Source organism: Labrus mixtus, chromosome 3 (assembly GCF_963584025.1).
Source record: "Labrus mixtus chromosome 3, fLabMix1.1, whole genome shotgun sequence".
NCBI lineage: Eukaryota > Metazoa > Chordata > Actinopteri > Labriformes > Labridae > Labrus > Labrus mixtus.
In genome coordinates this window covers 34,387,505-34,401,484 of record NC_083614.1, presented here as the reverse complement: position 1 = coordinate 34,401,484, position 13,980 = coordinate 34,387,505, and the positions used below count along the sequence as shown (strand labels likewise).

At 44.6% G+C, this 13,980-nt stretch overlaps 1 protein-coding gene across 1 annotated transcript in view; it reads left to right on the top strand.

Annotated features, from left to right (window-relative positions):
* Positions 1–12,782, top strand: part of apc2 (APC regulator of WNT signaling pathway 2) — a 53,344-nt gene extending 40,562 nt beyond the window's left edge. Inside the window, exons 8-14 of the mRNA XM_061034681.1 lie at positions 1,666–1,761; positions 2,145–2,541; positions 3,363–3,461; positions 3,544–3,683; positions 3,775–3,969; positions 4,264–4,478; positions 4,634–12,782. Coding sequence (XP_060890664.1) covers positions 1,666–1,761; positions 2,145–2,541; positions 3,363–3,461; positions 3,544–3,683; positions 3,775–3,969; positions 4,264–4,478; positions 4,634–10,172 — 6,681 coding nt within the window. The 3' untranslated portion in view covers positions 10,173–12,782. The remainder of the gene's footprint in view (positions 1–1,665; positions 1,762–2,144; positions 2,542–3,362; positions 3,462–3,543; positions 3,684–3,774; positions 3,970–4,263; positions 4,479–4,633) is intronic.
* The last annotated feature ends 1,198 nt before the right edge of the window (positions 12,783–13,980 follow it).

Below are 13,980 nucleotides of genomic sequence, written 5' to 3'. Positions count from 1 at the left end.
CATCAATTAAAAAAACAAAAACAAGGTCCAGGATAAACCCGGAGATAATCAGAGCTGTGCTGAGAACCAGTTTATCACATCTTGGACCAGTGACAGCGTCCAGAATCAGACCAGATTATTATTATAATACCTTGTTTATTTGATCTCTTGCATGTTTTCTGTCATGATTTGTGCAAACGTTCAGATGCACACTGCAAAAACTCAAAAAGTTATCGAGTGTATTTGCCTAATTCTTTGTCAGAAATATCTTATTACACTTAAAGGCTAAAAAGTCTCGGTGCACTCTGGTCTTGGTTATGTCTCAGTTAGTGTAGTATCAGAAGTACAGAAATTGTGATCATAACAGACGTTCTTATTTAAAGTCTGCAGGTTACAGAAACATCACATGCTGATATGAAAAACTCTGTTCAACATGTCAGAATGTTTCCTGAAGATTAATTAACGGACTTTCTGATCTGGATTGTTTCCTCCTATAGTCCTGCACACATTGATTTCCCTTTCTGCTTTGTCCTACAGATATAAAATGTTCTTATAGACCATGATGCATTGCTGTAGATTAACCGCCCATCAGAATATGAAGTAGATTAAAGAGAGTTCAGGACGTCACAGGATGTTGGAGGACGTTATGTGCGCCTCTGCTGAACATGAATCCTGTCAGGAAAAAAAAAAACATGAAAACGAGATGATCGGTTTATTTTCTGCTCTCACCGGCATCCATTTTGTCGTCATGTGTGAGCAGCCGGCGTTTTTAATGGAGGAGGTTTTGGATCAGAGCCACACACTCGCATCGAGTCTGACACACACACACAGACTGAAACCCTCAGAGAGTCATATCAAAGCATTCACCTCCCCTTTTATCATCCCGTCACCATGGCAACGCCTCGGGGTGAGATGGATGTGTGTGTGTGTCTGCAGACAAAGAGGAGGGCTGTGTGTGTGTGTGTGTGTGTGTGTGTGTGTGTGTGTTAGATTCCTGAATATCTGCTGAAGTGTGAGGCTTAACGTTTATTTAATGAGATGTTAACGACATGCAGATGTGTTTAAGAAAAGGTTTTTGTTTGTTTTATAATCCCGTCAGGTGAAAATATTCATTTAATCCAAAATCTCTGTGTGGGAATTAACATTTAGAAATCACACAGATGTGAAAAGGAATTAAATATGATTCAGGAATAAATGTACACTGTAGGTTTATTTTATATTAAGGAATGTTATACGTAATGTAGTTTTTCTGTTGTTTCTACGATAAGGGCAAATTAATGTATGCACAACATTAAATTAAATTAGTCTATAAAATAATCTGTAAATTATTATGATTGGATTTAAATCCTACAACAGCCTGATGCTCTGAAGTGTTCTTGACATTTAATCCATTAAGAGGTGAAATCTGGTCCAAACAAATCCAGAGCATTCAGGAGCAGAATCTAAAGTTAGAAGGAGGACATACTGGCTGCTGCATTGTTGTCAGAGAAGCCAGCACTTCAACATGTTTCCTTAATGATCAGATAGTAAGATACCTTTATCATCTCACTCTCTACACATCTCACTGATTGGACCTTTTAACTTGTACCTCTAAAATGATTGGATCATCCAGACAGGAAGGAGTACAGACTCTGCTCGGAGCTCTTTGAAAATGTCTGATTAGTTTCTCCTCCTCTGTGCGTGCAGCTGTCTGGAGCAGAGAAGCCCCCTGCTGGAGAACCGGAGAACAGCTCGTCATCAGCTGCTGCGGGAACAGAAGCTCCTGCAGACGGAGGCAGCAAGGTGACACTTCACTGCAGCACTGAGGGTTTACAAAGGGTTAATATACAGACGTCATAACTGAGCTCAGAGCAGCTGCTACGGTTATAACACAGACACAAACACTTATCTCCCTACATTTATCTTACAATTTAAATTAACTTTATAATAAAATTAATAAATCATGACGTATGATAGGTGGTGAAAATAAAACTTATAACGTACCTGATGTTACATCTTTATAGACAGAATTAAACCAACATTTTTAAGCCTTTTTTTAGCTGGCTGCCATCATCCCGACAGGAAACTTCATATATAAAACCACTAGAATATTATAGCATCTTTATTTAATGAATGCAGTAGAAATCTGAAAAGAAATTAAAATGTTCCCCTCCCCCCTTTTTTAGGTGGAAATGGTGTTCTGGCTGCTCTCCATGCTCGCTAACAGAGATAAGGAGGAGATGTCTCGGACTCTGCTGGCTCTGTCCAGCTCTCAGGACAGCTGCATCGCCATGAGGAAGTCCGGCTGCGTCCCACTGCTGGTTCAAATCCTGCATGAGACCCCTGCCGGCGGGTCTGGGGAGACGGCAGCAGGTGGTACAACGGGCTGCAGCCGAGAAGCCAAATCCAGAGCCAGTGCCGCACTACACAACATCATCTACTCCCAGCAGGACGAGGGCCAGGCCCGCCGGGAGATGAGGGTTCTGCACATGCTTGAGCAGATCCGCACCTACTGTGACAGCGGCTGGGACTGGATCGAGAGCCACGCAGGGACAACTTCACCAGGAGGAACTAAAACCACGGGTGAGTCAAGTTCTCTCTTTACTGTGAGATCCAGAAAACACTGAAGAACATAGTTCTCTTGAATCAGCAGACCTAAAAACTGTCTTCAGCAAAGTTCCTACCAAGCAGAGCCAAAAATACTTATCTGTCAAGTTCCCTCTTCACCTGAAGGAACCAAACGCATCAGTGCCTCGGGTTGAACAAGTAGGAACCATAGACTGTTTATGAAGACAGATGTAGAAACAGCCACCTGGGAGTGAAGCTGAAACACTGAGAGCTCCCCCTGGTGACTGACTACAGAATAGGTCATGAGCTCCACATCCTCTATGCTAACAGTTTGGACATCTATCAAGGGAACTGGACTTCCCAACATTGTTTTTTGCCTCTTGAGTCTCTTCAGGTTTTGATTGCTTCAGGTTCAAAAAGAACTTGGATGGTTAATGATTTTGGGTCTTTGGCTCACTCATGGTTTTGCTCAAAATAGAACTATCCAATGTTGTTTTTTTGCCACTGGTGAGTGTTTTACTTTCATGTATTAAGAGACCTCGGCTGATTCATTTTTTTGATTGCACTTAGTATGGGCTTCTAATGGAATAGGTCAAGTTCTCCCTGAATCTGGGGTACCGATACCGACGTTGAGTTCCTTTTAGACCTTAATGAAAGAAAATTCTAGGGGAGTAAAGCTGACTCTGATTCCCTCTCTACAAGAAGATCGATCAATGGTTGTTCTTTAGGATATCGCTGGAACCTGACTGATCAATACCCAAGAGAAAGTGAAATCAGCTCTTTGTTTTCTAAAAATGTATCTTTCATATCCTTGACTCTGTTCTTGATGCCTGCAGACATCCCTGAACCCGTCGACCCTCAGATCTGTCAGGCCATGTGCGCCATCATGAAGCTGTCCTTTGAAGAGGAATACCGACGTGCCATGAATGAATTAGGTTTGTAAAACCACCTACAGATTGTTTTAGCTTCAACATCTTCAGTGGCAGACTTTACTGAGGGTTTTATGTTTTCCTCCAGGCGGTCTGCAGGTTGTAGCTGATCTGATTCACCTGGACCAGGACATGTATGGCATGCAGAATGACCCCATCAACATGGCGCTACGCCGCTACGCAGGGATGGCAGTGACTAACCTCACCTTTGGAGATGTGGTCAATAAGGTACAGAAGAACACAATGCTGCATGTTACAGTTACTGAGATCAAATAATTCAACCAATGCTCTGCTTAATCTTGACTTCTTCCTCCATTAGGCCACTCTGTGCTCAAAGAAAAGCTGCCTGCAGGCTCTGGTGGCCCAGCTGGCCTCAGACAGCGAGGAGCTCCATCAGGTGGTGTCCAGCATCCTGAGGAATCTATCCTGGAGAGCCGACATCAGCAGCAAGAGAGTCCTACGAGACATCGGCTGTGTGTCGGCACTGATGACCTGTGCCCTGCAGGCCACCAAGGTACAAAAATACAAAACAGAATTGGATTTGTTTGCTCTGATTCCCCTGGTAAAGATAATATAATAAAGACAAAAGTCAATATGTCCACTGTGATGGATTACACAACTCCAGTGCGTGTGGATTTATGGTCGTACTGTGGGATAATGGCCCTTAGAGCATTATACAAATATTCATGACAATAAAAGCCGGGCATGTGTCCTCTCTTTCTCAATTCTGATCCGAGATTTATTGAGCATAGTTAATGTTTTCACACGAGTCCAGAGTTAACTGGTTTACACTCTGGTGGTTTTGTAGGAGTCGACCTTAAAGAGTCTCCTGAGCGCTCTGTGGAACCTGTCAGCTCACAGCATCGACAACAAGGTGGCAATCTGTTCGGTTGACGGAGCTCTGGGCTTCCTGGTTAGCACGCTGACGTACCGATGTCAGACCAACTCCCTCGCCATCATCGAGAGCGGTGGAGGAATCCTTCGGAACGTGTCAAGTCTGGTCGCCACACGAGAAGACTACAGGTAGGTTTTTGTAACTCTGCCTACCCCATTACTATTGAAATATTTTTTTGCCTTAATTTTCATTCTTGCCTTTTTAAAGTTCATAATGATGATGATTAAAAATAATCTTCAGCTGGGTGTAAGAGATGTATAGTAATGTTTTTTTTTCTCGACAGGCAAATCCTCAGGGACCACAACTGCCTCCACACTCTGCTTCAGCATCTGCGCTCTCACAGTCTGACCATAGTGAGCAACGCCTGCGGGACTCTCTGGAACCTTTCTGCCCGAAGTCCAAAAGACCAGGAGCTACTGTGGGACCTCGGGGCAGTTAGCATGCTGCGCAACCTTATCCACTCCAAGCACAAGATGATCGCCATGGGCAGTGCCGCAGCTTTGAGGAACCTCCTCACCAATCGACCCCTGAAATATAAGGATGCTGCTGTTGTATCCCCCGGCTCCTGCATGCCCTCACTCTACATGAGAAAACAGAAGGCTTTGGAGGCAGAGCTGGACGCCAAACACCTAGCAGAGACTTTTGATACCCTTGAGAAACAGAGCCCCAAGCACCTGACCCTAAACAAGCCGCTGAGGCACATTGAAAGTCTGGCAAAGGATTACGCCTCCGATTCTGGCTGTTTTGATGATGACGAGGCTCCCAATGTCTCCAGTAGCCTGGACACCGGTAGCTTCTCTATGCTGTCCATGTTCTTAACCAACTCTAACTTCCAGCAAAACCAACCACGGAAGAAAGACAATGAACCAGAGAGAGATGTGGTCCCTCCACAAATTGCAGAGAAGAGACATGCCCCTCATGATGACGTGGTATCTGCCGCTGCAGAGAAGCTAGCGAAAAAGATCACTAACACAGTTGCAAAGATTGACAGGTTAGTAGAGGACATCACCATGCACACATCCTCAGAGGACAGCTTCAGCCTCAGCTCTGAGGACCACTTGGCAGACTGGCCATATGGGATGGATGAACTCAATGAAGCTCGGGCAAAATCCTGCTCTCCCTGCCGTCTCTCTGATACAAGCAGCTTGGCCCATAGAGAACGCCTCAGTAGAGCCCACGCTCTTTTGCGCCTAAAAACTGCACATACAAGTGTATCAACAGACAGCCTTAACAGTGGAAGCACTAGTGATGGCTACTGTGGTAGCAAAGAGCAGACGCGACCTGCTCCAAGAGCTCTTACAATGCAACAACGACCCAATCAACTTGATCTCAAAGTTGCCCATCAAGATTACCTTAATGGAGGATCGGCTGTCCTCAACGACACTAACCAACAAGATATTCCTGAGAGAGATTCTGTGGACAAGGATGTTAAAGCACTAGAGCTAATCAGCACAGACGCAGAAAGAAATCAGGATCAGGCTACACATTCACCCGTCAGTGCATCCACTAAAATGTCCTCTGATGTCAGCATGACTTCAATTAAACTTTCACCATCTTATCAACAAGTCCCCCTAATTCAGAGCGTGGCCAAATTTGGAGTAGCAAAGACCACCATTAATGTTCAGGCTGCCCAAGCAATGAGGAGGCAAGCATGGGTTCCTACTGTGATGACAGGAGGAAGTATTACAAAGTTTTCTCCAATGACATCCACCAGAAGCCCAACCATAGGGACGATGGAGACGGTTCAGAAATATTCTGTTGAGAACACGCCAATTTGCTTCTCCCGCTGCAGTTCGCTGTCCTCCCTCTCCTCTGGCGACGGAGCATTGGATGGACAGAGTGAAAATGAGCTGGAAAGTGACTCGTCATTAGAAATAATTGAAGTGGAAGATGAAGAAGAGGTGAAAAGAGTAGAAGAGGATGAAACCTTAGAGGATTTGAGTGACAGCCAGCTGCTGATGACTGACTCAAAAACTTTCCCCAGCAAAGAAACGGATCCCATTGAGATCCCCTGTCCTGCCAAAAGGGAAAAGGTGTTCCTTAGAAGTGCTTCACCAGCTATACTTGAAGACAGATCTCCATCCAGTTCTTCTGAGAACTACATTCACGAGACACCACTGGTAATGAGTCGCTGTAGCTCAGTCAGTTCACTGGGCAGCTTTGAGTCTCCCTCTATTGCCAGCTCAATCCAAAGTGATCCATGCAGTGAGATGATTGATGGAACAATAAGCCCTAGTGATCTTCCCGATAGCCCGGGGCAAACAATGCCTCCTAGTCGAAGTAAAACTCCATGTTGTGTTGAGTCAAATGGACCAGACACCCAGGCCACAGGAATAGCAGGCCAGTGGGAAAACAGTCTTCGAAAGTTCATGGAGATCGCAGATTCAAAGGAGAGGTTTAACCTTCCACCTGACCTGGACACAATGATCTACTTCACTGTGGAAAAGCCAACTGAGAATTTCTCTTGTGCTTCAAGCTTAAGTGCTCTGCCTCTCCATGAACATTACATACAGAAAGACGTGGAGCTTAAGTTGACTCCCCTGCTTCAGCAAAATGACAAAAATATTAATTTCCTTGATGAGGATGAGCAAGGACTGGAACACGGTGAGAGATATAGTGAGGGCAACTCAGACGATGACATAGAAATCTTAAAAGAATGCATCAACTCAGCGATGCCATCCAAGTTCAGAAAAGTAAGACCTTCCCTGATGACTACCATCCCTCCCCATATTCTCAATTCACAAATCCGAAAACCCATACATCTTCCAGTGTACATGATGCTTCCAAATGGTAAAACCCAATTGTGTACTGGGAGGAGAATTGTCATCCCACAAAAAGACCATAAATTTGATGATTCATCCTTCACTGACTCTGCAGAAGGTACGCCTGTTAACTTCTCCAGCACAACATCGCTGAGTGATGAAACACTTCAGTACCCAGTGAAGGAAAGGGGGGCTAAAGACTGCACAGCTAGAGGCATGAACAAACAGGAATTGCTCAACGATGAGGCAAAGAGGATTGAAGACTTGAGGATATTCTCACACTTTCACAAACCCAACAGGATGAACTACCCACCTGAGATACAAGTGAATCGAACAACAAAACATGTCGTTCCCACTCAGAGGGTGCTGATGCAGAGCAAAGAAGTAGCGGATAGAGTGGCTAGCCAAAGAAATCGTGATCAGTCTCCTAACCAACAAAGGAAGAGGCAAGGGCAAGGCCCCAACAGAAAAATGGAACTGCCTGTCATAAAGCAAAATACAGAAAGGAATCTTAATGTGGGATCACAAAAAGGAAACACACTCTATAGACAAATGACACGTTCTTCAGAAGACAGTATTGGCTTCTACGATGACAATGAAAAAGATGAAGCAGTGAAAAGAACAAGTAGAAAACAAATCAGGGAAGCAAGTAGAAATAATCTTTCTCGAAGCATGACAAATATTGGCAGGATTGATAATTCCCAAGGGAAGTCTAGAGGGTTTCAACGGATAAAACAAAATCTGATAAAGGATGAGTCAATTACATGTTATTCACTCAGCTCTTCTCTTAGTTCATTGAGTGATGCAGAGTTTGAGGATCACAATTCAAAAGCCCAGAAAATATGGTACAAGAACCGGCACAACAAAACACTTAATATGGTACAACTAAAGCCTATGACCATTCACAGCCAATACGAAGAGCCAAGCTCGCCAAGTTCTGTCAGCATGGATTCGGAAGATGATCTTCTTCAAAAATGCATAACATCTGCCATGCCCAGACAGAGAAGGAAGCTTGCTGCCAGAAAGAAGAAAGCAGAATGTACACTAAAGCAAAAACAAAAGGCCTCTGATGGGTGGAATATGGATGAGGAAATGGATAGTGATGATACAGCATGGGATAAAGATTCAGATCTCAACAGCGTTGAATGGAGAGCTATACAGGAAGGTGCTAACTGTGTTGTCACCGGTCTGCAAGCATCAAAGTCTCAAGATCCATCATCTGAAGAGACTGAATCGGTCCTTTCATTCATGTCAACATCCAGCTTTACACCCAAAGAAAGAAAGTTTGCTAAAGAGAAAAAGCCTAACAAACCATTAGACTTCACTCAACGTAAGCCAGTTCAAAACTTACCTATGGTTTTCAGAGGCAGGACAGTGATCTATACACCGCAAAAAGAAACAGCTCCATCACAAATACCTCCTCCCAGAAAAGTATCAACCGACACAGATGCTCCAAAGAACCCAAACCTTGCTCAGCACAGATCAAAGAGCCTTCACCGATTAGGCCACCCCCAAGACGTTGAACTATCTTTGCCAAAGAGGAGCTCTACACCCCCTCCAAGGATACCAAAAAGTTCATCCTCTGGATCATCGCAAAGCTCTACACCATCCAGACAGTCCCAGAAAAAGATAACATCCCCCATTCAGACAAAGAAATCAATCCAGAAAAAGATTGCCTCACCTGCTACTAGCCCACCAGCCAGTTGCCCTCCTGAAAGAAAGGGACGCTCTCCAGTTGTAAATCATAACGAAAAATCCCCACCACCTAAAACTCAGAAGTCACCTGTCAGAATCCCTTTTATGCAAAATCCAGTGCGCCCCCGACCACTGTCACCTCTGGTAACGAATCAAGCATCCAACAGACAAACTAATCAGGTTAATGGGAGAAGGGTGCCACCCAACAATCGATTTGAAGTGGTCAGGATGACTTCGAGTGGCAGTGAGTCTGATCGCAATGGATTCTTGAGACAGCTTACTTTCATAAAGGAATCAAAACCTGTGCTTAGACGGGATGGATCTGCAAGGAACATGCCTGGATCACAGAATGGATCCCCTCGCAAATCAGTTCCCGGAGTTCCAGCGGTCTTCCTTTGCTCATCACGCTGTCAGGAACTTAAGGCAGCTGTGCAAATCCAGAGAAGGGTGCAAGTTAGAAGTCCAGGACAAGCACAGCAAGTCCAGAGGCAAGACAACAGCCTTCAGAAGCAGACTACAACCCTATCTAGAGCAACATCCAGTGAACGGGACCTATCTGCAAGACGCCCAGGCAGGAGAACTAGCTCAGAGAGCCCCTGTAGAGTGGCTCAGCGAAACAGGACTGGCAGAGTGTCTGGAGCCAAACAGAAAGTCGACACAGATACCTTTAAACGTCACGCCTCATCACCAAGTATAAACATACTGAGCCGAGTGACCAGCCGTTCTTCCCTTCGCTCTTCATCATCTGATTCGAGTGGCAGAGCAAAGAGCGAGGATGAAACAAAGAAGAAGGGGCAGAGATCTGCATCTCGGCTTAATGACAGAGTCACCTGGAGGAGAATCAGGGATGAAGATGTACCTCAGATCTTGAAAAGCACTCTGCCAGCCAATGCATTACCTCTGGTGCCTTCTCCTGATGGGGAAAAGCCTAAGCCACCAGCTCTTCCAGGAAAACTGCCAACCATTCTACTTGCATCACGCAAGACCAGTGACGCAACAGTCCAGACAGAAGATTTCACAAACAACAAGACCAACTCAAGCACCTCGCCATCAGTCGAATCAACTCATGTGATCTCAGAGGAAGTCACACGACTGGCACTACTCAGAAAGTTTAGTGTCTCTTCTGGGGGAAACCTCCAGGATGGAGATTCAGAGGGCTCCCTGAGGAGCCACAGCACTGTCTCAACTGGAACAACAGACAGCCACATGGGTGGAGTTGTCCACTTCCGCCAAGGATCCCCCAGCAAGGCTGCCCGGATCACTCCATTTAATTACACCCCAAGCCCCATCGCCTGCTGCCCCCAAGACACACAGAGCCAAGCAGGCACAATCTATGAGAAGTCAGGAGAAAAAAGTGAGTCCTAGGACATTAAGTGGACAACATGGACAAATCTACTGTGTTCCTACATGAAACTCAGCACTCAGGTGGACTGACTAGAAGTGTGCTGGTCCCTATACCTCGGGTTTTAACCCTTTACTTTCCCCTTTTGCTCTATTTATGTTTTATTTTCTCACTGAACAGTTAATAAAAGCTTCCATCTCCATTCATAGAGGATTGGATGTATGCATTGAGGAAGGTCTGACAAGAACAGACCTTCAATAACTTTTAGAGATGCACTTCAAAAGGACCAGAAGAGCATCTTTTTGTACTTTTTTTGTATTTGTAGAATAATCATTGCCTGGTTAAAGAAAATGTAGTGAAAACAATTAAGAAAAAAAAAACTTGATTTCAGCACATACTTCACCATTGGTCTCCTGGACAGAATCGATGTAAGAACATTATTATGCAAATTTCTGAAGGACAACTCAGCTGCTGGACTTTTACCCAACAAGTCACCCAACAACTGTGGCGGACTGCTGACGGACTCTCACCAAGGACACGAATACACTGACATATAGTCTTTTCTTACATTCAGTACATCAATGCTTTTAACTTTTGCCTCACCATTCAACCTGATATGATATACTTTAGATGTCTAGATTCTGCTCTATCCACTTCAAATCTTAAAGCTAACCATTTTGCAAGTCATTGCCAAAAATTTACCAAAGGGCACAACAACAGTTTGAGGGAATTGATTTACCTCGGACTACTCACTCAAGGGTTTTGGGATGAGGTTATGGATTATATGTGCTCTAAAATCTCACTCCTAAACCGTTTTCACATCTACACTCCTGAAAATATCTAGATAATTCCCGGAGGACTGCTCCGGATATTCTCCTGATCTGGTTGTTCACACATGCACCTCACAGCGGGAGATTATCCCTGTCAGACAGGAGGTGGGCGGGGGTCTCCAGAGCTAAGACGTGATGTAAAGAAAAGATGCAGAAGTATCAGAGGTCCGCTATACGACGCTATAATGAGAATATTTGTCTTAATATTAATGCTACGTGTAGCGTGCAGCGATCACAGTATAGAAACGTCACTCCCCCCTCCCACTGGCTCCAGGTGAATTCTCCTGATTATATCCTGCTCTGTTCTCACATCAGCTCACTCTGACTTTCTGCAGAATAAATACGAGGAGGCTGCAGGAGAAACTCCGGGTGAAGTCCGAGCTTAAAATGTGGCTGTTTGAGTTCACAGCAGCTCCTCCGGGAAATATCAGGAGTTTTTTGCAAGTGTGAAAGCCCTGCTAGATTCACTCATTCCAAAATACTATGGGTTCCTACGGAGCTACAGTACGGCTAATTTAAATGATATAAAGTGTCCACGGCAAACCCTGCAAAGAGATTAAATAGGTAGTGCTCAAATGATTAAAACCATAATAATTCCCCGCCACTCACCAGACTCCAGAACCATCAAGAAAACATCATAGCCGTTACTGTCATTTTCCGATCTATCAGCTGAATCTGGTTGGCGTCGCACTCTCCTGTAGTCTTTGTCTTACTCAATATTGTAAATAACATGCAGATATACACAATCTTCAAAACTTCCTGATGGGCAAAAGGATCTGTGCTACTCCCTGACAGCATGCTAGTATATTCACTGACTGCATACACACACACACACCTATAAACACTGGATAACAATGAAGCTGTTGTACAGTGGTAACATGCTTTCTACTCCCTGATGAGAGCATAACTAGCCATCAGTTTAAGTGCTGCAAAGACCTATAATGCTATGAACTGTCCGTGTAGATGAACAAAGCCTCCGTTAATCAAAGTCAAAGACATTGTATTTTGTGTTGCTACTAGATACAGGTACCGTTTGCTGTCGAGTATTTACTGTCATGAAACCAAAACATCTGTTTCAGTGATGGTCGGGTTTTTTTGGTCTACGGCAATCGTCCTTGCAGAAGTTATCCTCTGAAAGTCCTTATAACGTGTTAATATCTGCTTAACTGTGTTGCTGTAAAAGTAGCGATAGGTCGAGAAGAAGTCAAATATAATGACGATGAATATTCTCTGTAGTGTACTATCACTCCTTCATGTGTGCTCGGAGATCAAAGACAGAACAGACGTGAATCTACGGGGCTGTTTGTATTAATTACTACCACCCCCATGTGTTTCCAAAGCATGTTCTGCCTATAAATAATGCCCCCAAGAAGCTTTTGAATGCAGACCTTTCGAGTCCCTGTCGCCATTTTGAGACATGTAAGTGATTTACTACTGAAATAATCTCTTTCCTTTGAGTAATGAACACTCACCCGTTGTATTTTTGATTCAATAAGAACAGTTAGAGTTTCAGTTTGAGAAATGAAACATGATGAGAAATCCTTTCAAAGCCAGTAGATGTAGGTTTCAAATTTAATACACCCTCGTCTCTTATTGTAGCCAGCAACTTTAGCTTGAAGGGTGGAACTAGTGTTGTAGTAAAGACCAGAATAACCGAGACCAAGACATACCTGAGACCGGGGTGCTCCGAGACCGAGACGAGATCAAGAAATTTAGGGATCGAGACCGAGTCAAGACCAAGGCATTTAGGGATCGAGACCGAGTTCAGACCAAGACCAAGGCAGGGCGAGACCGAGTCAAGACAAAGACCAAGGCAGGGCGAGACCGAGTCAAGACCAAGACCCCACGAGACCGAGTCAAGACCAAGACCAAGGCAGGGCGAGACGAGTCAAGACCAAGACCAAGGCAGGGCGAGACTGAGTCAAGACAAAGACCAAGGCAGGGCGAGTCCGAGTCAAGACAAAGACCAAGGCAGGGCGAGACCGAGTCAAGACAAAGACCAAGGCAGGGCGAGACCGAGTCAAGACAAAGACCAAGGCAGGGCGAGACCGAGTCAAGACCAAGACCAAGGCAGGGCGAGACCGAGTCAAGACCAAGACCCCACGAGACCGAGTCAAGACAAAGTCCAAGGCAGGGCAAGACCGAGTCAAGACCAAGTCCATAAATATCAGTGAAAAATCATCATCTTGTTGGCAGCAGGCGTGACACCGGGAAGGGTTTTCCTTCTGATCACAGTAATGATGTGGAATAATAGCCGATCAGTGGTGGTCTTGGCTGGGCTTGATTAAAAATCCAGAGTCCACCCAGTCTGAGACTCAGACAAGACTGAGTAAAACTGCTTTCAATTCAGAGACGAGACTGAGACCTTCAAAAGTGGTCTCGAGACCGGTCCTGAGACCAAGACCTGTCTCGAAACCAAGACCGTTTTCGAGTACTACAACACTAGGTGGAACCATTCAAGTTGGGCGTTTTATCCCACCAAAATTGATTTTCAGCCATGTAATCACTAAAACAGCCCCGAAAGTAAAGTCAGGATGAAACGATGGAAAATGTGTGATCGAGGTGCATGGGGAGTTTGGCTCCATGTTTAAAAGCCATCAGAAGGTCCTGGATATTTGAACGCCATAGCCGTCAACGGCCTCGATCGCGTTTGATAGGAGACAAGATTTTATGCATCATGTCCAGAATATATTGGACGAGTCGTTTGTTGATGGTTAAAGTCCTCAGCCTGTCAGGCGTGATCGAGACCAAGGACGTGTTATGGTGCCATGTGACATAGGCAAAACAACAGAGGTGTGTCATTATAAATGTTTCATCCAATAAAAAGTGACGTGTTTCATTACACCACTGTGTAGACTTGATTTCATACAGATGTTCAAGTTTGGGTCCAACCCGAGGAGAAGAGATGGAAATCATGACAGAACTTTTTATTTAACTTTTCTTGATATTCACTGACACAATGGAGTGGTGTTCAAGATCTGAACATGAAGCTGGTTTTTGA